Source organism: Coloeus monedula (genome assembly GCF_965178545.1).
Source record: "Coloeus monedula genome assembly, contig: HAP1_SCAFFOLD_73, whole genome shotgun sequence".
NCBI classification, from domain to species: Eukaryota; Metazoa; Chordata; class Aves; order Passeriformes; family Corvidae; genus Coloeus; species Coloeus monedula.
In genome coordinates, this window is record NW_028120821.1 from 782,639 (window position 1) to 807,420 (window position 24,782).

The following is a 24,782-nucleotide window of genomic DNA, read 5'->3' on the forward strand; positions in this document are numbered from 1 at the left end:
GGGCTCTGCCTGAGACAGCTGAAGGCTGCGCATGATGAGGCCGGGGGGACCCCGTTCCTCAGTGGGTTCTGGGGTATCCCACATTCCTGAAGGGATGTCAGGGTATGTCCCGTTCCTGAGGCAGTTTTGGGGTCCCCCCAATGCTTCGGGAGAGGTTCTGAGAGGGGGGCTCTGGTGCTTGGAAGGGGGACCTATTGTCCGGGATGCGGGGAGCCCATTTTGGGAAGGATGCTGCTGTTTCTGGCAATGTTGAGAGGTTCTGAATGGGCTGTGGGGCCCTGGCTCTCATTTTGGGACTTGAGGTGAGCCCATGGGCACAGCAAGGGCTGAGGAGAGGTTCCAAGCTCCCATTTGGGATGGAGGGATTGAGCGGGTGCCTGCAATCAACTCAATGCCAGCCCCAATGTATCGATGGCAGCCCCAAATGGCTTGATCCGTCAGCCCCAAGGCCCGGCTGTGGGGAGTCAGGAAGCACAGAAGGGGAATTGGTGTCCAGGAGGGGTGGGATGGGATGGGATGGGATGGGATGGGATGGGATGGGATGGGATGGGATGGGATGGGATGGGATGGGATGGGGTGGGATGGGGTGGGATGGGGATGGGATGGGATGGGATGGGATGGGATGGGGGTGGCATCGTGGGGGTTGGATGAAATTTAGGAGGGATGGGGTGGTTTGAGCACTTGGAGTGGGGGACTCAAGGGAGGGAAACAGGAGCTGATTTTGGGGAGGCTCCTGGTGCTTTTTCGCAGTTTTGGGGCCTCTAAGTGGCTTCTGGGAGGTTGCAGTGAATTTTGGGAAGGTGCTGTAAACCCCCTGCAATTTGGGGGCCTGAAGTGAAGTCCCCACATTTTGGGAGGGTGAGGGGATCCCAATTGGCAGGGGGTCCTGCTGCTTTGCACCCCTTAAATGGGGTGAGAATTGAGGAAGGAATTCGGAAGGAAGGAATTCGGAATTCGGAAGGAATTCGGAAGGAAGGAATTCGGAAGGAAGGAAGGAAGGAAGGAAGGAAGGAAGGAAGGAAGGAAGGAAGGAAGGAAGGAAGGAAGGAAGGAAGGAAGGAAGGAAGGAAGGAAGGAAGGAAGGAAGGAAGGAAAGTAAAATCGAAGAAAGAAAAGAAGAAAGAAGGAAAGAGAGGAACAAGAAATAATAAAAAATAAAAAAAGAAAGAAAAAAATTAAAAATGAAGGAAGGAAGCAAGAAAGAGATAATAAAAATGAAAAAAAAGAAAAGAAGAAAGGAAGATCAAAAGACATATAAAAAAGAAAATGAAAGTGATTTAAAAAAGAAAAGAAAAAGAAAGAAAGCAAGATTAAATAACATGAAACCAGCAAGGAAAAAATATTTAAAAAGAAAGAAAAATCATTAAAAAATGAAGGAAGCAAGCAAGCAAAAAGATAATAAAAATGAAAGAAAGGAAGAAAAGAGGAAAGAAAGAAAGTGAAAGAAAAGAAAAATTAACAAGAAAATGAAAAAAGTGAAGAAAATAGAAAAGAAGAAAGAAACAAAGAAATAAACAAAGAAAGCAAGAGTACATAACATGAAACCAACAGAAAAATAAAAGGAAAAGAAAAAAAATAAGAAAGAAAGAAGCAAGGAAGAAAGAAAAAAAGAACAGAAAGACACAAGAAAAAAACAAAAGAAGAACAGAAAGAAAGCCAAAAGAGAAAGAAGGAAGACACAAAGCAACAAAAAAAAATTAAAAGAAAGAAAAAAAGATAAAAGAGTGAAGAATGAAGAAAGTAAGCTAAAAGAAATGAACACGAAAATTTAAAAAGCAAAGGAAAGTAAAAGATAAAGGAAAGACTCAATAATGTGAGACCAAGAAGAAAAATGAAAAAATAAAATGAAGAAAGCAGCAAGAAACAATTAAAGAACCAAGAGAAATATTGAAAAATGAAGAAATAAAGAAAAAAGCAAGAAGGTAATAAAAATGAAAGAAGGAAAGGAAGAAAAAAAAGAAAGACTGAAAACATGAAACCAGCAATAAAATAAATGTTAAGAAAAGTCAAAAAAAGAAGAAAGAAACAAGGAAGAAAGAAAATGACAGAAAGAAAGACACGAGAAAAAATAAAAGAACAAGAGAACCAAAGAAAGCAGAAGAAGAAAGAAAGATGAAAAACAGAAAGCAACAAAGACAAGAAAAAGAAAAAAGGTAAAAAAATGAAGGAAAGAAAAAAGAAGGAAAGAAAATGAAAAGAAATCCACAAGAAAATTTTAAAAGTGAAGAAAAAGAGAAGAAGAAAGAAAGACTAAGTAATGTGAAACAAAAAAACTTTAAAAAAAAAGAGGAAAGAACCAAAAAAGAAGGAGAAAAGAAAAAAAAGAAAGACACAAGAAAAAATAAAAGAAAGAAGAAAGAAGAAAGAAAGAAAGAAAGAAAGAAAGAAAGAAAGAAAGAAAGAAAGAAAGAAAGAAAGAAAGAAAGAAAGAAAGAAAGAAAGAAAGAAAGAAAGAAGGAAAGAAAGAAAGAAAGAAGAAAGCAACGAAAAAATAGGAAAAAGAAAGAAAAAAGAGGAAAGAATGAAGAAAGAAAGCAAGCTAAAAGAAATCCAGGAGAAAATGAAACCCTTGTGCCACTGCGGGACCTTGTGCAGCCAAGGAGAGCATTGTGAGAGTGCGGGGCCATGGAACCAAGGGACCATTGGGACCTTGTGGGGCCTCCTGGACTCAAGGGACCATTGCCACACTGTGGGGCCTCATGGAATGAAGGGTCCATGGTGCCACTGCAGAGCCAAGGACACCATGGTTACACTGCGGGGCCATGGAACCAAGGCACCATTGGGACACCCCGTGGCCTCATCCTCTGGAATTCCAACACATCTGAGGGATGGCAGCACCTGCAGGCAGCACGGAAGGATTCTGGGGAGAGCCTTTGATCCCTGCTCCAAAGGAAATCAGAGAAAGAGCCCTGCTCAGATCAAGGCACCTTTTCCTTTTCCTTTTCCTTTTCCTTTTCCTTTTCCTTTTCCTTTTCCTTTTCCTTTTCCTTTCCCTTTCCCTTTCCCTTTCCCTTTCCCTTTCCCTTTCCCTTTCCCTTTTCCTTTCCTGGTGTAAACTGTTGACCTGCCTGTAAGGTGCAGCAAAAGCTTTGCAGGGTTTGGTTCAAGGTGCCCAAGGTTGGAAGAGGGAAGTGTTCGAGTCCCTTCTAAGAGAAGGCTTGGAGTCTTTGCGCCATGACTGCCTGGGATGCATGGAACAAGTGTGTTCTGGCAGACTCTGGGACCTCGAGAGCAATCCCATGCAGGAGCCAGCACTGGCCCTGCACCCTGGTGGGAGCAGCGTGGTGCGGATGGGAAACGGGCAGCTGGGTGTGCAGTGGCAACCTCGAGCCAGGTCCTAGAAGGCCAGGCTTTAGCTTTGAACAGAGCAGCACAAAAAGCAGAATGAATGACCTTGCCTAGAAATCCCTGAAGGACAAAGGGTGACCATATGGACTGATTTGAACTCTGGGTTTGCAATAATACACGCCCAGGGAGCCACATGGAAGGAAAGGGCACAGAGGTCTCCAGTGAGCACAAAAAGAAATCAGTCCCCTACTGCAGAGTGTGCCAAAGCCAAAAGAAGTGGCCCTGGTGCCCTTGTAAAGCCCATGGGTTTGGAGACTCCCCAGGTAATCCAGGGAATCCATTGGCTGACCAAACAGCTCAAGAGGGGGCTGCAAAAGCTCTCCTTGCACTAATACCTAGCAAAAACTGGAATGTTCTGCAACAACAACCAGATTCCAGTGATCAGGACAGGCAGTCAGCCCCAGCAGCAGCAGCAGCTACGGAAAATCCCAGCAGGTGATTGGTAACCCCGTGTGGGCAGGTAATTGTAGCTCCACAATTAATGTAGAACGGAACTAAAACATCAGGATCCACAGGAGGAAATGGAGAATCTGGTGGCCAGTTTACAAAGGCATCTAGTAAGCACCAAAATGGCAAAAAATGATAGATCAGTTGTTGAGAAAGATGGGATTGGTTTTGAAGGAAGAAGGCTGCCTGCAGGGCTGGTTAAATGGGAATCACCAGGTGATTTTGGCCAACTGATTTTGCAGAAGTGCCCAGGCAGAAGGGGCACTGGCACATTTTGGTATTGGTGGATCCTTTTTCTGGATGGCCAGAAGCTTTCCCATGTGGCACCAACAAGACAAGGAAAGGCTCAGAAGTTTTGCAGAAATGAATATTTAATAGCACTGGGCCTAACTCTTGTAAGCCTTAAAAGGTGCATGGTTCTCAACAGATCATTGGGGCTGGACTCGCCTGTACATCCTTTCCAACCAGGAGATGCGGTGTGCACCAGAACCTGGAATTCTGGAACAATCCAGCCAAAGTGGAAGGGACCATCTCAAGTCCTCCTGGTAACCTACCCTGCACTCAAGGTAGAAGGAATCCAACTCGGGGTTCATCACATGTGGATAAAACCAGCGAGCACACATTAAACACAGCAGAAACAAGACTGACTGACACCGTGGGGTTTGGGGTTTTACATAAATCCTATTGTTTTAGGTATTGCATATGATTTTCTAAGGGGATACTATTTATTGGATCTAGATGGAGATGATCAATAATTGTGTATTTATAATAATAATCGAAATGATGTTCCTGACTTCTGGGAAGGGAAATGTGGTTTTCAAAGTCAGTGCAAGATGTTGGCAGATGACAGAATGTAACCCCTGTAACAGCTTGTTTGCCAACACCAACCTCTGCAGAAAATCCAGTGCCATGCGGAGCTTCAGTCAGCAATTTGACAAAAATCTGGGAACACGTGTGGGAAGGAAATAGCACCCAGGGCACCTGGACAGGGATGGAAGGAGAATATTCCTTACCATGGACACATCAGAACAATAGTGCTGAGAATTGTAACATCTCCAAACCAGATCTGGAAATTACATCAGGAAATATTGATCAGCTGACAGATTGCACTGATACCCCCTGGGGCTGTCAAATTCCAGCAGTATGGAATGGCCCTCAGACAGGACACTGGGAATGTTTCCAGCCAGTTCAGGGGTGTCTGGGCTGGGCAGGGAGCCCAGGCCTCCCACAGGACCCCTTAGAGGTGGGTATAAAATATCCAGATTTAACAAGGTCAAGGCCAAAGGATCCCAGGACCAAGGAAAAGTGGGATTGCCCTGGGACAGACACTTGAGCTGTTTGGAATGCTGAGGTCCAGCGGCTCCTGGCTGTGGCCCAGGCTCTGAGGCTGGGCTGTGTTTGTAGAAATGATTCTGCCTTTCTCAGGGACACGTGGGCTGAGCCAACAAACAAGGAGCCTTGGAGAGGCACAGAGTGTCAGCAGGACACGGTCAGATCCTTAGGAGCCCCAGGATGGGTGGGAAGGGATGGAATTTGGAGCACACGTTTGCCCCTGGGAGAATCAGGAGCACCACAGACACTGGGGGTATGAACGTTCCGTCCCTCGTGCAAGGAGTCACCACTGGGAACCCGACTGTGGGGAAAGGTTAAAGGGGATGGAACTGGGAAACATCCCAGTGCGGGAACTCCAGCGGGATGGATTTTAGAATCCATCTCTGCTCCGCAAAGATCTGCCTTTAGGAACAGACCAGCCACACACCATTGGGCTCTGCCAATGGGAACTTCAGTGAATGCAGCTCCTTTGGGGTTTGCTGAAATAAAGGAACAATTGCCAGCCCCAGCTAAAATGACCTTCCAGAGCAGATTGGCTTTAGCCCTATTGCTGCTACATGGACAGGGAGTGTGTGGATTCTTGAACTGAAACAGCAACACTTGTTGTGTGCACATTCCAAATGTGATGCTGGATTGGATGATCAGGTAGAGAGGATAAAATTGGTTGCTGCATCCAGCAGGGAATTAAGGGGAGGGTTAGACAGTAACTGTTTGGATAAAATATTTAGAGGACTTGGATTTTCCCTGACTGATGGCTGGTGTCACTTTTGCAAAGTCTAACTGGGATCACAGCACTACTTGTGCTTATGACACTTGCTTTGAGCTGTGTAAAGAACATGGCTGTGAAAGCAGCTGAGGAACTCGTGGGATGTGAGTAAAGGAGCAGAGTGAGGCTTCTGAAGGCTTGAAGGGAAGAGAAGCTTCACAGCCCTCCAAGGAGGGGAAATTTGCCAGATGAAAAACCGTTTGCACCTGGTGGGTTCATACAATGCTTCTTCTCCAAAAGCCACTGGCCATGGACCCGCCCAAGGCTGATTCTGTGGGCAGCAACCAGCCCAGGTGTGCCAACTTTCACCAGTTCACCGGGCAGTCAGGGCTGGCTTTGGGGTCAGCGACCACCAGGGACCCCCAAAGAGACCCCCAGGGCAGAAGAAGGGATGTGCAAAGGGGTGGGGGAAATCTGCAATGATTTTGGGGCAATGATGATCGTGTGTGTGTTTCTGGTGGGACAATCTGGGAATGTGTCTGTGAAGCACAGTCTGCAAACAGGAACATTCCTGAACTCGGCACCCACGGCTTTGGGAGGGGCTCTCCCCTCGTGCATCCGGCCCAATAAAGAATGCTGCTGCTTCGTGCTGCGCTGGTGCTGAGGAGGTTTTGTTTCACTGAAGTTTTGGGAACACCTCTGTGCCTGTGTCACAGACCCACAGAGCAGCTGTGATGTCAGGAAGGGGCTGTGTGACATCACAGAGTGAGCTGTGACATCACAGGGTATTGGTGTGACATCACAGAGAGGGCTGGGCCATCCCAGAACAGGCTGTGACATCACAGAGTGGCTGTATGACATCATGGAGTCAGCTGTGTGATGTCACAGAAAGGCCTGTGACATCACAGGTGGTGTGTGACATCACAGAGTGGCAATGACATCGCATAGTGAGCTGTGTGACCTCACAGAGTGAGCTGTGACAGCACAGACATGGCTGTGATATCACAGAGCAGAAGTCTGACATCATAGAGTGGACTATGACATCACTGAGTGGCTGTGACATCACAGAATGGGTTGTGACATCCCAGGGTGGCTGTGTGACATCCCAGGGGGTTGGATGCCATGGCAACCCTCAGCAGTTCCAGTGCCCTTGGAAACCCCCCCAGGCCCCATTGCTGCAGTCAGGCTCCGTGGCCACTTGCCCGCAGAGCTGTGGCTGCCCTCGGCTGCCATGGCAGCCCTCAGGACAGAGCGGTGCCGGGCTGGTGCCAGCTACAATTGCAGTGACACTCGCTGATGCCCTCAGGTGCCACGGCAGCGGCCACAGGGACCCGTTCCTCACTTTGGTGCCACGGACACCAACGCTTGGCCCCGCTGCCATGGGCATTGGCACGGTCACCTGCACTCAGGGCCCGTGGCCGGGCACTGCTGCCATGGACACGGGCACGCAGCCCTGGGCCACAGGTGGCTGCCGTGGCCACCAGCACAAGGTCCCGTGGCCAGGGCCGGGGCCATGGAAAGGAACCCGTGGAGCCGTGGTGATGCTGGGTGGCCATGGGGTGCTGCTGTGGGCTGGGCCACAGGGAATTTCCTTGCCAGCCCTTTCTCTGGGGCTGTGTTGGGCTCTGTGCTGAGCACAGTGTTGCTCACACTGAGATGGTTTTGTTCTTGCTCAGCTTGCACAGAGCCAAGGCCTTTCCTGCCCCTCGTCCGGCCACGCTGGCGAGGGGCTGGGGGTGCGGGGCAGCTTGGCAGGGGTCACAGCCAGGACAGCTGACCCCAACTGACCCCAGGCATATCCCAGACCACAGGACATCATGGCCAGTGCATAAAGTGGGGGGAACAAGGAGGAAGGGGGGACATTTGGAGTGAGGGGTTTTGTCTTCTCAGGTAACACTCAGGCAGGATGGGGCCCTGTTTTGCTGGTGGGCAGGGTCAGCACCAAAGACACAGACACCAACTGAAGGGGTTGTGCCATTTATAAAATGCAAATCTGCAAAAAGTCACAAAAGCATAAGCTCAGCAAAGCACATAATCATTAGCAAAGAATCTCAGCAGGAGCAGCTCAGCAATGCCCCCAGTCATCCCTGCCAAAGATTGCCTGCAGTGATTAACCAAGATGCAGCCCCAGTTCCCCTCAGACTTTACCAGCACCCAGAGCCACCCATCAGCTGGGGGAAGCTGTCCCAGCCAAGGACTGGAGAGCCACTCGCGGACACTGGGAATTCCTGCAGCTGCCTCCAGCCACAGCTGAGGCTCCAACCCCGCTGGGAGAGGGCCCAGCTTTGACAGTGCTGGAGAAACAAACTGACAGCACTTCTAGAGCGGGAACATCTGCTTTCATCCTCCTCTTGGCTTCCTCCTAAGCCTGGCCAGGGCTCAAGGAGGAGCCAAGGCAGCTGCCTTTGACCATACAGCCCCAAACAAGGCCAGATGTTGGATTTCATGTCCGGTTTCTAAATACAGAAAGGTAAATCTGTGTTTCACCAATGCCTGGTTACATAGAACATATTGTTAAAAGTACTTTGTTAATGAGTTAATGAGTGGGATACAAATATAACATTTGGTTCGAATGTTCATCAGGAGGTCAGCTGTGGCCCAGGGCCTGTTGTTCAGGCCTCACTCAGGGCCTGGTGTTCAGGCCTTGGAATTTCAATCAGTGCTTTGACCTGGACATGAACTGCAACCTTCATAACAATTCTTCTAATAATGGAGTCTTAGATTTAGGTATCAGGCATAAAGGCATCACCTCTTGTTCTCCAATTAAGTGCTGCTCAAGGTCATCACTCAGAGCTATAATTCACATTCCTTTTAAAACATGCCTCATTAGTTGCTATTCTCTGTTCTTTATCAAATCCCCCTTTTTCGTGAGACTGTGTCTCTTTTTAGACAAGTCTCAGTGCTCCATTTCCCAGCACAAAGTGTCACAACAGCTCTAACATGGAATCATAACACACCAAGTGCTCACACTGCAGTGATTACAGTGACTGCCACAAATGCATTTCGCAGCAGCCTCCAGTTTGGCAGCCCCAAAGCCAATCCCAGCAAGGAGAATTTTCTTCTTTCTACCACTCTTCCACTGCTCTTTCCATCGAGGTGATTCCTGACTGTTGGACTTCAAACCCATCACTGATACCAGTGCAGCATTCCTGTCCTAGAATAGCCCAGGCTCCTCCTTGGCCAGCAGGCAGATAATCCAAGGCCATGCGGGTCTGCAGAGCCCCCGTTCGTGTTTGTTGGAGCTCACAGGATGTGCTGTTGGATATTTTAACAGTATCATTTGCTGCTTCTTCTAATAATCGATTCAGCTCGTTAATGTGAACTCCACAGGATGAGGCAGCGCATGTGGGGCACAGGGTGAACCAGAATCTTTGGCTTTCTGAAATCCAAGGCACTCTTTGGGTGGAAAATGTTCTCTTAACATATAACTCTTCCTTGCAGTTGTTGCTGAAGCACCCTAAAGGGAGGCATCACTCTTTTTCCTCAGTCTCATTGGGGTTAGGAACAATAAATCCATTGTCCATGGAGCTGGCACCTTTTTAATTCCAGAATAATGCCCCCAAGGTCCTTTGCTGTTCAGCTTTACCCCCGTGTCTGGGGGTAACAAGGCTTGGTGGGGTCCTTTCCCCTTCGGCTGGAGAGGTGCCGGGTCCCAGTCCCTGAGGGGCACCCAGGCTCCTGGCTGGAATCCGTGTGGAAGTCACTCAGAGTCACATCAGCCTTCACATGGAGCCCCGTGGATCAGAGCATTTTCCAGAGGGGCCATTGGGGCAAACAGGGAGATTGGGTCTGGCAGGATCTGTGAAACAATATCCTGTAACATCTCCTTGTTCTCACACAGAACACTTGGCTGCAGGGACACATTCCCATCGTTCCTGCCCGGGTTCCAGGGTTCAAACAGTGCTGTCTTTCCCCAGAGCTGTTCCTTCAGCTGCCTCGGGAGGGCCATTGGGCCTCTGGACCCACACTCGGGCTCCATTATTAGGACTGCTGGATCCAAACCCTTTCTCTCCACCAACAGTGGTCATTTGAGGTGGATCTCCTTTTTTCACAATTGTTTATAAACCTGCAGTATCAGTAATTGTGCTGGCCTGTCATGGAGTTAAATAATCCAATCTTGTTCACTATTGTTTACCAGAATTCCTTTGATTTCTCCTTGATAATCTGCATCAATTCCTCCTCCCATGACATGAACACTTTGCAAGGCCAAGCTCCAGCAAGCAGTTATCAAACCAAAGTGTCCCGGAGGAATCTGAATTCCTATTCCTGCATTGATAACTCTCCCTTGCTCCTGATTTATCCCAATTAATCCTAATGCAGGAAGGCCCAGCCCTGCAGCCTCTGGGGTGGCCCTGTCAGGGCCCATCGCACCCAGAACGATTTCCCAGGAAGTCCAAGTCTCCCTGTCCATGGGTGGATTTGCAGACTGGGTGCAGCCGGGCACACCCAGGGGTTTCCATTTCCCCAGCGGGCCCATTGTTAAGGCTATGGAGCACATCTGGGAGATGGGTTCTCCATCAGGACGGGTTCCCATCTCCGCATTTTTTCAGCTGCTCTTTTAACAACCCCTTCATCTGCTCAACCAATCCTGCAGCTTGTGCATAGTCTGGGATATGAAAAACCCAGCAGTCTTCATCACTCTCTTTTTCACAGGAACAGACAAAGCATTCCAGATCAGAGTATCAGCAAACCCTATAAAAACAGCCAATTCCATCCCTTCCTCCTTTATTCATTGTATGCAATCTCACAGAGTTTACCAGTAACCTTTGGGTCCTGGCCAACCATTTTCTGGAGGGTATTTAGTGTTACATCTAATTATATAGTAGTATTATATAATAATAATAGTGTTACATCTAAAGAATTCGTATTGTCAGCACTATTTCACATTATTATTTATATACAATATAAATATTCTTTTATATATATATCAACTAGGATATTATTATTAGTTCACTTGCACAAAGACATTTGAGCTCAAGATTAGAAACTTCTTCTATTGCTCCATGTGGGAGCATTCCAACAACAATTGTTCCTTCTGTTGGTGCTGCTTCCAATACGCTGTTAACAAAATCCATCCTCCTCTTCCCAAACCCACAAGCTCTTTTCCTTTTTTCATATCCAATTTTTGGATGCATTTTAAGACATCCAGCGCTTCAGCTCCTTTTAACCAACTGCCCCACTGCTCGCACGGTGCTCCGACCGCAGCCCACTCCAGAGCCAGCGAACTCCAGGGAAGCTCTTCCCATCTGGGATTTTGGACAGGACTGATTCCTTACATTTACATTTAAAAAGTGACATTTTGGTGCGATCCGGCCAGACTACGCCAGTTTTGTTGTACCAGTGGGCAGGGCCAGCACCAAAGACACAGACACCAACTGAAGGAACTGTGTCATTTGCTACAGCTCAAAGCAGCAAAGAATCACAGCAGGAGCAGCTCAGCAATGCCCCCAATCATCCCTGCCAAAGATTGCCTGCAGTGATTAACCAAGATGCAGCCCCAGTTCCCCTCAGACTTTACCAGCACCCAGAGCCACCCATCAGCTGGGGGAAGCTGTCCCAGCCAAGGACTGGAGAGCCACTCGCGGACACTGGGAATTCCTGCAGCTGCCTCCAGCCACAGCTGAGGCTCCAACCCCGCTGGGAGAGGGCCCAGCTTTGACAGTGCTGGAGAAACAAACTGACAGCACTTCTAGTGCAGGAACATCTGCTTTCATCCTCCTCTTGGCTTCCTCCTAAGCCTGGCCAGGGCTCAAGGAGGAGCCAAGGCAGCTGCCTTTGACCATACAGCCCCAGACAAGGCCAGATGTGGGATTTCATGGCCTTGTCTGGTGTCTAAACACAGAAAGGTCAATACATGTTTCACTAATGAGAGGATACATCAATCAACGCTAATGATCATGCATATTTCGGTAATGAGCAGATACAAAGATAACCTTTGGTTGGAAGGTTCATCCAGAGGTCACCTTTGGCTCAGGGCCTCTTGTCCAGGCCTTGGCACTTCAGGGATGTGGTTTAGTGCTGGGCTTGACAGTGCTGGGTTAATGGTTGGACTCGATGAGCTCAGAGGTCTTTTCCAACAGGAAGGATTCTGTCATTCCAGGATTCTGTCTGCTGCATTCAGCCAGGTCCATGGCATCAGCATTACTTTGGTCAAAAGGCTCCTCTGGCTCAGCTCTTGTGGCCTAAGGCTTCAGCTCCTTCAGCTCCTGGTGCTGAGCTGCTCATGCTGAACGAGATGACTCGGAGAGAAGAATACAGTTCATCCAATTCCTTCTGGCACACGGAGAGGGGAGGCTGTGAAAACAGGAGCATTGTTTGCTGTGGCCTCCTCTGTGCCCTTCACGCCTTTCAGCGCTTTGAAACAGCCAAGAGCTTTCTCCAAGAGTGCAATGGAGCAGCTGTTCCTGCTCCCAGCTCTCGCCCTTCCCAGTCTCTGCCCTTGGCTGCTTTTGTCCTTCTTGCTGTGCCCTCTGTGCCCCCGGGGCTCGGTGGCTGCTGCCCAGGGCTGTGGCACTGGCACAGATCCAGTGCTCGAGACCCTCCTTTCTCTGCCCTCGGAGCTGCCTGCTCACAGCAGCCTTTTCCACCTGGAAGCTCCACATGGACAGGGAGTGCCCACCTCTGCTCCTTGCACACCCTCCAGGAGCCCAGGGCTGCCATCTGCAGTCCCTGCTGGCACTGAGGGCTCCCAGGTGCCCCAGGCTGCTGTGACACCGCTGCCAACGGGAGGGAACAGTGGCAGGGGCTGTGCTGAAAGTCAGCTCCATTTGCTGCTGCTGCTGCTGCTGTGGGGGTCATTTGTCCAGCCCTGCCCCAGAGCCAGGGATCAGATCCAGGCCCTGCTGCTGCTCCCTCGGGATCAGGCACAGTTTGGGTGTTGCTGTCAGTGCCAGCAGGAGCGGGCGCTGGAGCAGCGGGTGCTGACAGTGCCCCGAGCCCCGGGGCCCGAGGGGTGCCTGGGCTGCGGGGCTGGCAGGGAGCTGCCCCTTGTTCTCCCTGTGCCTCACGCAGAGCTGGGCCGCTCACAAGTGGGGCAGCACAGCAAACAGGGAGCCTGCGAGTCTCTGCCAGCCCTGTCTGCTCAGAGATTGGGCCTTGGAGCTGCAGGGGGACAAAGGCAGCTGCTTCTGCTCCCTCTGCATGTCCCCATGTTCAGCAGTGCTGCTCCATCATTTAGGATATGTTTTCTGTTTAAATAATTAGAAAAACAAAAAAGAAAAAACCCAGAAAATATTATGAAACATAAAACCAAAACCCAAATGTGGAGTGAAAAGTCTTTTGTAACTCTAGATTAAGAGGTAACTGATCTTTTCAAAAAGACAACTCAGGTATTTGTAAATATGCTGAGGGCATTGATCCATCTTACTGACCTCAGCAGTCCTTTGTTAAAGATTTTGGGCTTTGTTTCCAACATTGTTATTTTAAATTGTGGTTGAAGCAATAGGAAATTGCTTGTGCCGTGCCAGCTCCGAGCAGGAGTGGCAATCTAAACTCTGTCCCACCCCAACTCATGGAGAAGATGCCCTTCCTTCTCACCCTGCAATGAGCTGCACATTCCCTTGGAAATTGTCAGGGGGTTCTTAAAGACACCAAGTCCCACTCAGGGCTTTTTGCTCTGCTTTGGTCGTGGAGAAGGGCGATTCTTCATCCATCAGCTCCAGACTGCACTGCCTCAGGAACACGGCCCACTCGCCAGGTTGGGCCCACTCGTGGCACTTCCAGAGGAGGAAGAAAGTGCAATGGCACAATTCCAGCCCAAAAAGAAGGAAGAGTGGGACAGACAGAACACCCTGTGCAGATCCAGGCGTTCAGCTGGGACTGTGCAGAGTTTGGGTTCTTGCCAGTGGGATGTGTGTCCCTGCCTGCAATCTCTTGGCCTGCACCAGAGTCTCACTCACCTGCAAAAGCAGAAAGCTCCGTCGCTGTGCTCGCAAGGGGCTCGTCTGATGCAAAGCTGTCAGAGCCCTGTGAGGGGAGAGCGGGCCCAGCCGTGCCCGGGGCTGAGCCCCAGCAGAGCCCTGGCAGAGCCCGGAGCAGCCTCAGCATCGGCAGAGCCCAGCTGTGAGGAGAGAAAGCAGAACCCACCCGTCAGCTGAAGCCTCCTGTCCCCTTGTCCCAGCCGCCCGCAGTGCCCAGGCCGTGCTGGCCGTGCTCAGAGCTGGGCCCAAAGCTGCCCAGCATTGCTGCCTTTGGGAGCAGAGCAGCAGGGCAGGACATGTGCCCAGCCTGCAGCCAGCCATGGCACAGCCACCTCCTCAGCAGCTGCCCAGAGCCCAAAAGCAGCTTGGCAGCCACTGAAGAATTCCCTGCAGCCGCCCCAGCAAAGGGGGAACCTTTGGTGCCCGGCCAGGCCGTGCCATGCCCAGCTCTGGCAGCATCCCCCTGGCTCTGGACTCACCTGCACACTGGCCGTGGAGCGTGTCTTTGGAGAAGGTGCCACAATCAAAGGCCATCATCTTCAGCTGCCGCTGGCCAGCTCCAGGAAGAGGTTGTCGGCCTTGAGCTCGGCCTTGGTGGCTCCAGCAGCAGCAGCCCCACCTGCTACAGCTTCTCCAGGGGCTCCTTCTCCTTCCCTGGGGCCACACCAGGCTCTCAGCGTTCTGCCCAGGGCCCCAGCAGACAATCAATGAACCAGACAAGCAAAACCAGAGGGGATGGTGGCCACCAGGGCTTGCCAGAGCAGGCCTCCAGCTCAGCTGCAGCCCAAGAGCTGCGTGTTCCCTTCTGATGCTCCCTGCTCAGAGCTACAGGCAGGACAAAAGAGTCTGCTTTGCTTTGCCACTGATTGCCAAGAGATGGGTGGGGCTGTTCCCTGCCAGGCCCCTGGATCACACTGTGCCCGTGGCTCTCTGCCATCCTCTAGGGCACATGAACACCCTGCAGCCAAGGGTCACGGAAGAGCTCTTCCAAGGACGGCCTGGCCAAGGGCTGCATGGACAAGCACCTCTTCAGAACATCCTGGCATTCTGGGCACAGAAACCAGAAACCACCAGTCAGCTGCAGAAGGATCCCGCCCGCTTTGCCCCCCGTTCCCGTGCCCAGGCCATGCTGGCTGTGCCCAGAGCTGTGCCTAAACTTGCCCATGCATTCTGTGCTTTGGAGGCAGCAGGAGAGCAGGACATGTGCCACCTGCTCAGAGCTGCCAGAGCGGGATGCTCCTGAGCCCGCTGCTGCCTCCCAGCACTGCTATTCCCCCCGTGCCGCAGAGATGAGGTAGCCACCTGGAGAGAGCCGTCGTGGGAACAGGATCCGCCCCCAGATGATCTCCTGGCCCCTCCTGAACGGGTGCTTCCCCACCACCAGGTGGTACAGCAGGAGGCCCAGGGACCAGATCGTCGCTGCCTCGCCGTGGTAGCGTTGGTGGTGGATCCACTCGGGTGGGCTGTACAACAGGGTTCCTGTGGAACACAGACTGAGTCCATCAGGGGATGCTGCTGCTCCCAGAGCCTCGCCCCAGCATCCCTGGGCACGCAGGGGCTGCACCAGTGGCACATGGGGTGACCCGCTGCCCTCCTGCCAGCACCTGTGACTTGTGTACAAACTTGGGGTTGGAAAAGAGGCCACTGGTGTTGGAAAAGGGCAGTGGAAGCCCTGGGGAGGCCCAACCATGACATGCAAATGAAAAACCCACCCAGTGGTGGCGAAACCCCACTCTCCTCCCTGCCTCCAGTGCCCCAAGAAACATCAAGAAGCCAAGGCAAACCAGGGCAGCAGAACAGTCCAGGCCCTTCCTCGCCTGCACACCAAACCGGCCGGTGCACGGGGTCTGAGCCCCCTCTCTGCTACCCCCACGGGAGATTTTGTTGGGCTGGCTGCCCCCGCTCCAGCCCCAGCCCAGGGCAGAGTGGGTGCTGAAGGCTGGCAGCAGGGCTGGGAACTGCCCCCTCCCAGCCCCACCCCAAAGCAACTTGGCTTAAGAATTAATCCCATCCCGGCAACAATGAGGGAAAGCCCCAGTGCCACACCCAGGCTGGGCCATGAGATGCCCAGGAGCATCCCCTGGGAGGGCTCACCTGCAAACTGAGTGTAGGCTGTGTCCTGGAGGAAGGCGCCGCAGCCAAAGTCGATCAGTTTCACCAGCCCGGTGGCCAGGTCGAGCACGATGTTCTCGGGCTTGATGTCCCGGTGCAGGACCCCGCAGCTGGTGCAGTGCCGCACGGCCTCCAGCACCTGGCCGAACAGCCCCCGCGCCTCCTCCTCGGGCAGGAACCTCCGCTCCGCCAGCAAACCCGACAGGTCCTGACACCGCTCCGGACGCTCCAGCACCAGCAAGAAGCTGCTGGGCAGCTCAACCCACTCCAGGAGCCGGATGACACCACGGAACCCAGTGGACACCTTGTCCAGCAGCACGATCTCCAGGGGCGCACGGGCGCCGTCGGGCTGCGGGAGGAGCACGGTGCCGTCAGCGGGGCTGAGGCCGTGCCAGGGCTCTGGGACCCCTCACCCAGCCCGGGACGCTCTGCGCCCCCCGCTCAGCCCCCGCCCGCTCTCCCTCCGGGGCTCCCGGCGGCTCCCACCCCGCCGGGCCCCGGCTCCTCGCCGCCCGGCACGCCCCGGCTCTGCCGCTGGCCCCGCTCACTCACCAGCTCGCCCCAGTGCCGGACGCGGTCCCGCGGCACGCATTTGATGGCCACCTGCGAGCAAGGGGCAGCAGCGGGCTGAGCTCACCGCCCGCCCCGCCGCACCCCGGCCTTCTCCTCCTCCGCCCTCCTCCTGCACCCTCCTTCTCCTCCTCCTCCGCCCTCCTCCTCCTGCACCCTCCTTCTCCTCCTGCACCCTCCTCCTCCTCCGCCGGCCCCGCCACTCACCGGGGCGCCGTCCGCGAGCCGCGTGCCCGAGAAGACGCTGCCGAAGCCGCCGCTGCCCAGCAGCGAACCCAGCCGGTACCGCTCCTGCAGGGCCTCCTGCGCCTTCCCTGCGGGCGACACGCGGCCGTCAGCGCTCGGCCCGGGCCAGACACGGCTCCCGACCGCCCCCCGACCGCCCCGGCCCGGGCATCCCCATCCGAACGGAACACCGGCGGCTCGGGGCCGGCGGCCGCGCTGCCGAGCGGCGGAGCTCGGGCCGGGGAAGCCGCAGCGGAGGCGGCGGGAGCGGCCGCGCCCCGTGTGTCCTCCGCGGGCCCCGGGAGGAGCCGGGGCCGGCGCCGAGGGCGGAGCCGAGGGCGGAGCCGGACTCCGCGTCGGGGCCGGGGCCGGGGCCGGGCTCGGGACAGGCGGAGCCAAAGGGTGGCGATGCCGCCCCAGCCCCGGGCACCGATGCCCGCCCGGCAGCGCCACAGCCACAGCGAGAGCCGGGCGGAGGCGAGACCGCGGCGGGACGCCCGGGGCCGGGGAGGGGGCGGCCCCGCCCGGGACCTGAGGCGGGCCTGGGCCATGGCCCGGCCCGGCAGGGGGAGGGGGAGAGACCGGGAGAGGAGGGGGACACCGGGAAGGGGACACCGGGAAGGGGAGGCGCGGGGAAGGTGCGGAACAGAGGGAGAGGAGGAGCAAGAGCAAGAAACGGAGAGAGTCTGTAGAGTCGCTTGTGATCGCTGCTGCCGCTGCTGCCGCTGCTGCCGCTGCTGCCGCTGCTGCCGCTGCAACTGAAGCGCCGGGGCCGTTTGTCCGAGTGTCCGCGTGTCCGAGTGTCCGCGTGTCCGTTCCCCGCTCGCCCCACGCTCCCCACGGCCGAGCCCCGCTCGCCCCGGGGGCAGCCCCTGAGTCTGGGCAAACACGGGAACTTTGCCGTGTCCAGCCCGGATCCAGAGTCCTGGCTCCTGCACGGTGGCAGAGGAATCCCCTCGGCTGCTGCTGTGCCTTGTCCCTGCTGAGGGTCAGACACTGCCGGGCCACATTCCCTGCCTGTAGAATTCGTGCCCCACCCAAGCTCTGCACTTTTGTCTCCAGCATTGCTTTCCAATAAAAACAGGGGAAGGCAAACTGTGTGCAGCTCACGGTACTTCAGAGTGTCTAAAACTTGCTAAGGCACAGATCTTAGAGGTGAGATCCATTTGGAATGCATGGGATGGAGAAGCAGTGCAACATGAAAAAGGGGAGCACAGAAATAGAGAGGAAAACACCTCGGATTGTTTCTTTCCATTTTCATTTCACTTCTGGAAAGCTGTTTCAGTTTTCTGGGAATCTTCTCTGCAGTCCTGTCTGCTCTTTTCAAGAATCTTTCTGGGAGAATGAGGTGCAGCCCCTGTCACAAGATGTGCCACCAACTGCAGCTTCTCTTGGCTTCCCACACTGTGAGTGCAGCACGAGTGCTGCAGCAAAGCAGGACAAATGTTGGGAGAAGTTTACAAATTGTCCTGTGGGCTGAGCAGTTGTGCCATTGGTGAGGTTTTCATTGTGGCTGTTCTAACCTAAGAAATCAGGAGGTGGAACCAGGAATTGTTAGGCACTGCAACCCTGGCTGAACTCAGAGAAAGAATCCCCAGAGCCTGCAGCCAGAAATGGAGAGGTGTGTGATAATCATTCCCACATCTCCGTGGACATCAGGAAAGTGATCTAGAACATGAAAATGGGCTGACAGAGGTACTTTGTTTCTGTGTTCAGTTTAGATCAGTCTACATCTCTTGCACTGCTATAAATCAAGAGCACAATCAGTTCATGCAAGCTGGACCTCTCAGACACTGAAATAATCTGAAAAGGAGAAATGCAGGGAATGATTTTGTGAACTTTGTCTGGAAGAAGGGTGATTTTTTCTAATAATTTCTAATCCATTTCCTCTGCTTTTATCCTTCCTAACAAGGCCATTTGCATCCCAGATCAAATGAGAACCCTGAGCTTGTGGAAGTGCCTGAAAGATGCCCTGTTCTTCTGCAGGGACACTCAGGCTGTAACAGGAGCCGAGCCCTTTCTTGGGAAGCCTCCTCCCAGCTGGAATTTGTGCCGTGCTGGGAGAGCAGGAGGGGGAGAGCGATGGGATGGGCGCTGTGTGGGAGGAGCAGGAGGTTTGGGCCGCAGGACGTTCCCTCTGCGCCGCTGCCCCGCAATTGGTGGCCGTGCCCAGGGCTCCAGGCTTCTGAGCATTTCAATCTCTGCTAATCATGATGCCTGTGACAAAAATACTGAGTTCACTGTCACGAAAGCACCGTGGGTAGTGCTGATCGAAAGAGGCAATTGCGGTTTTCTGATAAAGTTCAGGTGGCAACCAGAAGAGGGGCAAGAGCAGCCGCGATCTCCAGTTCCCAAGGCAAAGGCAACAACAGCCCCGTGCTGTCAGCTCAGGGGGAGTAAAACCGTGCTGAGAGCAGCGCTGGAAGCCGATCCTTCCTTTTTTCTCTGAAGGCTGGCTCAGGGCAGCACAGCCGGGCCCTGAGGAATCGGGGCTGTTTGGGGGTGATGGTTGCTCTGCTCCAGAACTCCCCTGGAAAAAGCCCTTGGGAAGCCGAGGCGGGAGCGGGCGGGAAGGGCCGGCGCTGCTGCTGCTCGTGCCCGGCAGCCCCGGCCGGGCCGGGCCGGCGCCCGCTGCGCTGCGGCTCCTGCTGCTGCCAGAGCCGGGCGGGACTCGGGGACAGGGAACGGGCCCGGGGGACAGCAAAGGCTCGGGGGCTGCAGGGATGTTCGCGCTCGGGCCAGCGCCGGCACAGAGCTTCGGCCTCGGCATTAACCCCGAGGGAAACGCTGGGGAAAGGCTCCGGTTCAGCCTTTCTGTGCTCGTTGCTGTGAAGTGCCCGAAATAAAAGGAGAACAAGCAGGGCCTGACCCCTTCTCCTTGGGAGGAGCCCCGTGCCTGGGGCCGTGAGGGGCTGAGAGGGGCCGTGAGGGGCTGAGAGGGGCCGTGAGGGGCTGAGAGGGGCTGAGAGGGGCTGAGAGGGGCCGTGAGGGGCCGAGAGGGGCCGTGAGGGGCTGAGAGGGGCCGTGAGGGGCTGAGAGGGGCCGAGAGGGGCTGAGAGGGGCCGAGAGGGGCTGAGAGGAGCGTCAGCCCTGGCAGGAGGATGTCCTGCCATGTCCCTCCCTTCCTCCTTCCTTTTCTCTTGTTGCCTTTTTTTTTTCTTTTCTCTTTCTCTCTCTTTTTCTCTTGTTGGAGAGGATCAAAGTTTGGTAAGAAAGTTTCACAGGTATGTAGGCTTGGCAGAAAGATCTCTGAATGTAGAAACTGAGGATGAGATAGAAATGAAAGCAAGTTTTGATATAGAGTAAAAGATGTTTTGCTGAACCAGTGATCACTGAATAGCTGAGAAGGCAAAGGTTGGAGATGAGTTGGAAGGAGATTTTTAGAAATAGGACAAAGGTATGTGACTACAAACAAAGACATGTTTTTCACCAAGTAAATGAGTCTCAATTAGAGCATAAGTAAATAGAAAACAGGTTTTTACCAAAAAGAAAGATATGGCAGGCAAACAAGAAATGTTGATGTAGCAAGAAGAAGAGAGGTCTGAGAATTTTCCACTGTAAGCTTAAATTGTAACTTACTTACTCTTGTGATTGGATAATAATGACTATAATATAGTGATGGTAGTAGCTATGATAGGCTATAGGCAAATGTAAAGGTATTGTGTGTGGTGCTTATGGGTTGTTATGTATTAAGATACTCAGCAAAGAAAAGTATCTGATGCTTTGTAACTTGAGCAGCAAGCGGCTTCAGGTATGCCTACAGCTGGAGCTGGCAGCTGTAGGGCTGGCTCTGGATACCCACTCCCTGAGCTGCTGTAACTTCACCTAGGCAATAAACAGCTTTCAAGAGAGCTGCCTGAAGTCCAGACATCCTTTGTGAACCCTTCTCCTATAGGACAGATTTATTGTAGCACTGTGATTAAGCCTGCAAGCTGTAGCTAAAATTAGCCTTTAGGTTTAGAGGTATATACACTGAGTGCTTCCGAATAAAATCCTAGATTAACCCGCATTTTTGTTGGCGGTGTCCCTGATCTCTTCATGTGTCACAACGAGCAGCCAGCCTGAACAGGTCAGCTGGAGGACAGAATGACAAAGATGAAGATAATGAAGAAGTGAAGAGACTCCCTACACAGAATTACCTGAAAAGGACAGCCCTGCTCCATGAAAGAGTAGCGCTGTGAAGCAAGATATTGACTTCAGAGATGTGACATGTAGGACAGGCTGTTGGGGGGATATGAGAAATTTCTGGATGTTGAAGTGTATATAAACTGTTCTGGTTTGGCCAAATTTAGAAATATATCCTCTGAGAGAAGGCACAACCACTCCTCCCCCACCAGGTTCAGGAAAAAAATAAATTTTCCTTGAAGAAAAGTGAAGAAGATAAAACTATTTATTTAACAAACACACGGGAAAGGAAAACAATGTTAACTGGTAAAATCTTTCGCTGTAGAGGAAAAACCTGGGAAAGTGTTTGAGTCCTCCCTTTGGTCTCCTCGGAGCTGGGGCTTGGGCCGGGGCCAGGCCCTCTGTGCCTGGTGGAAAGTCCTCCTGGTGTGCTCTGATGTTAAAGCAATCAAGCAGTCCAGTAGAAAAGGGAGAAAATCCAAAATTCCAGGGAAGGAAAAATTCAACTCTCAGTCTCTCTCCGGAGAACAAAGCAGCTGAACCACTGGCCAAAAAAAACTGTCCTGGGAGCAGCAAGCCGGGTGCTTCCTCCCTCCCCTGCCGCAGTGGGGAAAACCAATTGCTGTCTGTGTGTGACCTTGAACAAGCAAAAACTGCTTTGAGAAAGTTTTGCTCAGTTTTTCCTTCCCCCTCTCAGGCTCAGTTTAGAGGCACAGAAAAGCACAAAAATTAATTTCTGGGCATAGGCAGCGATATGGGATACACATCATAAGGTCACCCCAAGATATTCCACCCCTTATCCCATATCATTGGCTCAATGCCCAAACTAAGATATTCTAACTCTACACACACACATCAATACATATACATATACATATATATATACAGCTATGTACGAACAGTGACAGTGACCCTCAGCAAGCAGGGGTACCCAGGCATTCCACATTACAGATGGTTTTCACCCAACAATCAGATCTCCCTGTGGTACACAACGTGTTCTTCCATCTTTCTGCATTACCCACCATGTGCAACCAGGTCCCTGAGAAAAGACAACCCCACGGATGGGTTGGTCTGTACTCGAGGCAGAATTCATCCCCACAGTCTTTCCTAACAGACCTCTGACATGCACTACTGGGGCCTTATCTCCATCTGCTGTATGCAGGGATTCAGACTGGGCTGGACCAGCTCTATTGGTGGAACCTCAGGTTTTAACTAACCAGGTGGCCTTTGCCAGATTCTGTTCCCAATTTTTGAAAGTTCCCCCACCCAGTGCCTTCAAGGTGGTTTTCAACAATCCATGGCACCGTTCCACTTTGCCTGCAGCTGGTGCATGGTAAGGGATGTGGTACACCCACTCAGTGCCATGTTCTCTAGCCCAGGTGTTAATAAGGCTGTCTTAAAATGAGTCCCATTGTCAGATTCAATTCTCTCAGGGGTGCCATGCCTCCAAAGGACTTGCTTTTCCAGGCCCAGGATGGTGTTCTGGGCAAGCATGAGGCACAGGGTAGGTCTCCAGCCATCCTGTGGTGCCTTCTACCATTGTGAGCACACAGCGCTTGCCTTGGCGGGTTTGAGGCAGTGTGATGTAATCAATCTGCCAGGCCTCCCCATACTTGTATTTGGACCATCGCCCACCGTACCACAGGGGCTTCACCCGCTTGGCCTGCTTGATCGCAGCGCATGTCTCACAGTCATGGATCACCTGGGAGATACTGTCCATGGTCAGATCCACCCCTCGGTCTCGTGCCCACTTATAGGTGGCATCTCTGCCCTGATGGCCTGAGGCATCATGGGCCCATCGAGCTAGGAACAACTCTCCCTTGTGTTTCCAGTCCAAGTCTACCTGTGACACTTCTATCTTTGCAGCCTGATCTACCTGCTTGTTGTTTTGGTGTTCCTCATTAGCCCTACTCGTGGGCACATGATGCCTCAGGTCATCAGGGCAGAGATGCCACCTATAGGTGGCACGAGACTGAGGGGTGGATGTAACCATGGACAGTATCTGTGATAAAACAAACTGTATCCCTGTGATCCATGAAAGGCGGCCACCAGAGGCCAAGGCCAGCCAGACCTGTTGGCCTTGGCAGCTTTTGTCTGGCAGCAATCCTTGGATAGATGGAATTTTGGAGGCCAAATTCCAATTTTGGCCATGGGCAGCTGGAGGAGAAGGATGGTTCTGTTCCACAGGAAGAGAAGCACAGCCCCAGCGTTTCAAAGGCAGCTGAGAGCTGGCCCTCAGGAAGCCAAGGGAAGCTGGACTTGTCAGTCCTGGCAGATTTTGCCTGGGAGCTGTACTTGGATATATGGAATTTTGGAGCTGGATTCCCAGTTTTGGCCATGGACACCTGCACTTGAAAGATGTTTCTTTTCCATGGGAAGAGCAGCACAGCCCCGCAGTGTTTCAAAGGCAGATGAGAGGTGGCCCCCAAGAGGCCAAGGCCAGCCAGAGCTGTCTGTCCTGGCAAGTTTCATATGGGAACAATCCTTACATAATCAAATGTGGATGTAGAATCCCAGTTTTGGCCATGGGCCCCTGGAGGAGAAGGACAGTTCTGCTCCATAGGAAGGAAAGCACGGAGCCCCAGCGCTGCAGGGCAGGTGAGAAGCAGCTCTGGCCATGCCAAGGTCAGCCGGAGCTGCCAGGCGGCCCCAGGAGCCCAAGGCAGCCAGAGCTGTTCCATGTTCCCTTGGTTCCGTGGGCCCTGCAGGGTCACAAAGGCCCCTCGGTTCTTTGGGGCCAGCAGTGCCACAGTGGCCCCTTGGTTCCATGGAACGCCACAGGGTCACAATGGTCCCCTTGGTGCCACCAGCCCTGCAGGGTCACAACGGCTCCTGGGTTCCACGAGGCCATGCAGGGTCACAGTGGTCTCCAGAGGAAGGGCAGCACCGAGCCCCAGGGTTTCAGGGGCAGAGGAGACACAGCCACCAGAGGCCAAGGCCAGCCACATCTGTCTGTCCTGGCAGGTTTGTCTGGGAGCAGCCCTTGGATATTGGGAATCTGGGAGGTGGAATCTCAGTTTTGGCCATTTGTGCCTGGACAGGCAGGATGAGTCTTTTCCATAGGAAGGAAAGCACAGAGCCCCAGGGTTTGGAAGGTGGGTGAGATCTGGCCCTCAGGAGGCCAAGCCAGACAGACTTGATGGTAATGGCAGGTTTGTCTGGGAGCAGCCCTTGGATATTGGGAATTTGGGAGGTGGAATCCCAATTTTGGCCATGGGCGCCTTGTTGAGATGGATGGGTTTTTTTCCATATGAAAGAAAAGCACAAAGTCCGAGTGTTTTGGAAGAAGATGAGAGGTGGTCACCATGGGTGAGGGCAGCCAGACCTGTCTCTCATGGCAGCTTTGGTCTGGGAGCCATCCTTGGATATCTGGAATTTTGGAGGTGGATTCTCAATATCGGTCATGGATGCCCGGACATAAAAGATGTTTAATTCCATGGGAAGATGAGAGGTGGTCCCTGGGAGGCCAAGCCAGGCAGAGCTGTCTGTCCTGGAAGGTTTCATCTGGGAACAATCCTTGGATATACAGAAATTTGGAGGTGGAATCCCAGTTTTGGCCATGGGCACCTGGATGGGAATGACGGTTCTTTTCCACTGTAGGGAAAGGGTGGAGAGTTGCTGTTGGGACGGACACGACACACACCAACCCCAACAACAACCCCAGGCAAAAGGCTGTTTATTCTAAAAAGTCAGTGTCATTTATACACTTTTGTATGTTTATCATTCATTAACTTATCCATTGGTTGCTTCACTTCTACAACAGAGTCATTAGCTATTATTTAACTGCAACATCCTGTTATTGGTTACCTATAGCATCAGCATTCTGAGTGTTCAGAAAAACACCAGGTGCAGCCTTGTTGCTGTTTTCTCTTTCTGTTGTTTAGGTGTCTTGCTTCTGTTCACACTAAGTTTCTCATGGGTACAAACGGATTGTGCTAAGATCGATGTCGGAATCAGACAGGCTCGCTGACCTGCTGTTAATTCCCACAGTGGAGCAC

General features: G+C 52.7%; 1 protein-coding gene across 1 annotated transcript in view; it reads right to left on the minus strand.

Moving 5' to 3' along the window:
- Positions 1–24,189, minus strand: part of LOC309585579 (maestro heat-like repeat-containing protein family member 7) — a gene marked incomplete at both ends in the record, with an annotated part of 38,647 nt that extends 14,458 nt beyond the window's left edge. The window contains 3 exons of the mRNA XM_082303529.1: positions 16,351–16,467; positions 16,642–16,693; positions 24,110–24,189. Of these exons, the coding sequence (XP_082159655.1) occupies positions 16,351–16,467; positions 16,642–16,693; positions 24,110–24,189 (249 nt within the window). The remainder of the gene's footprint in view (positions 1–16,350; positions 16,468–16,641; positions 16,694–24,109) is intronic.
- Between the last annotated feature and the right edge of the window lie 593 nt (positions 24,190–24,782).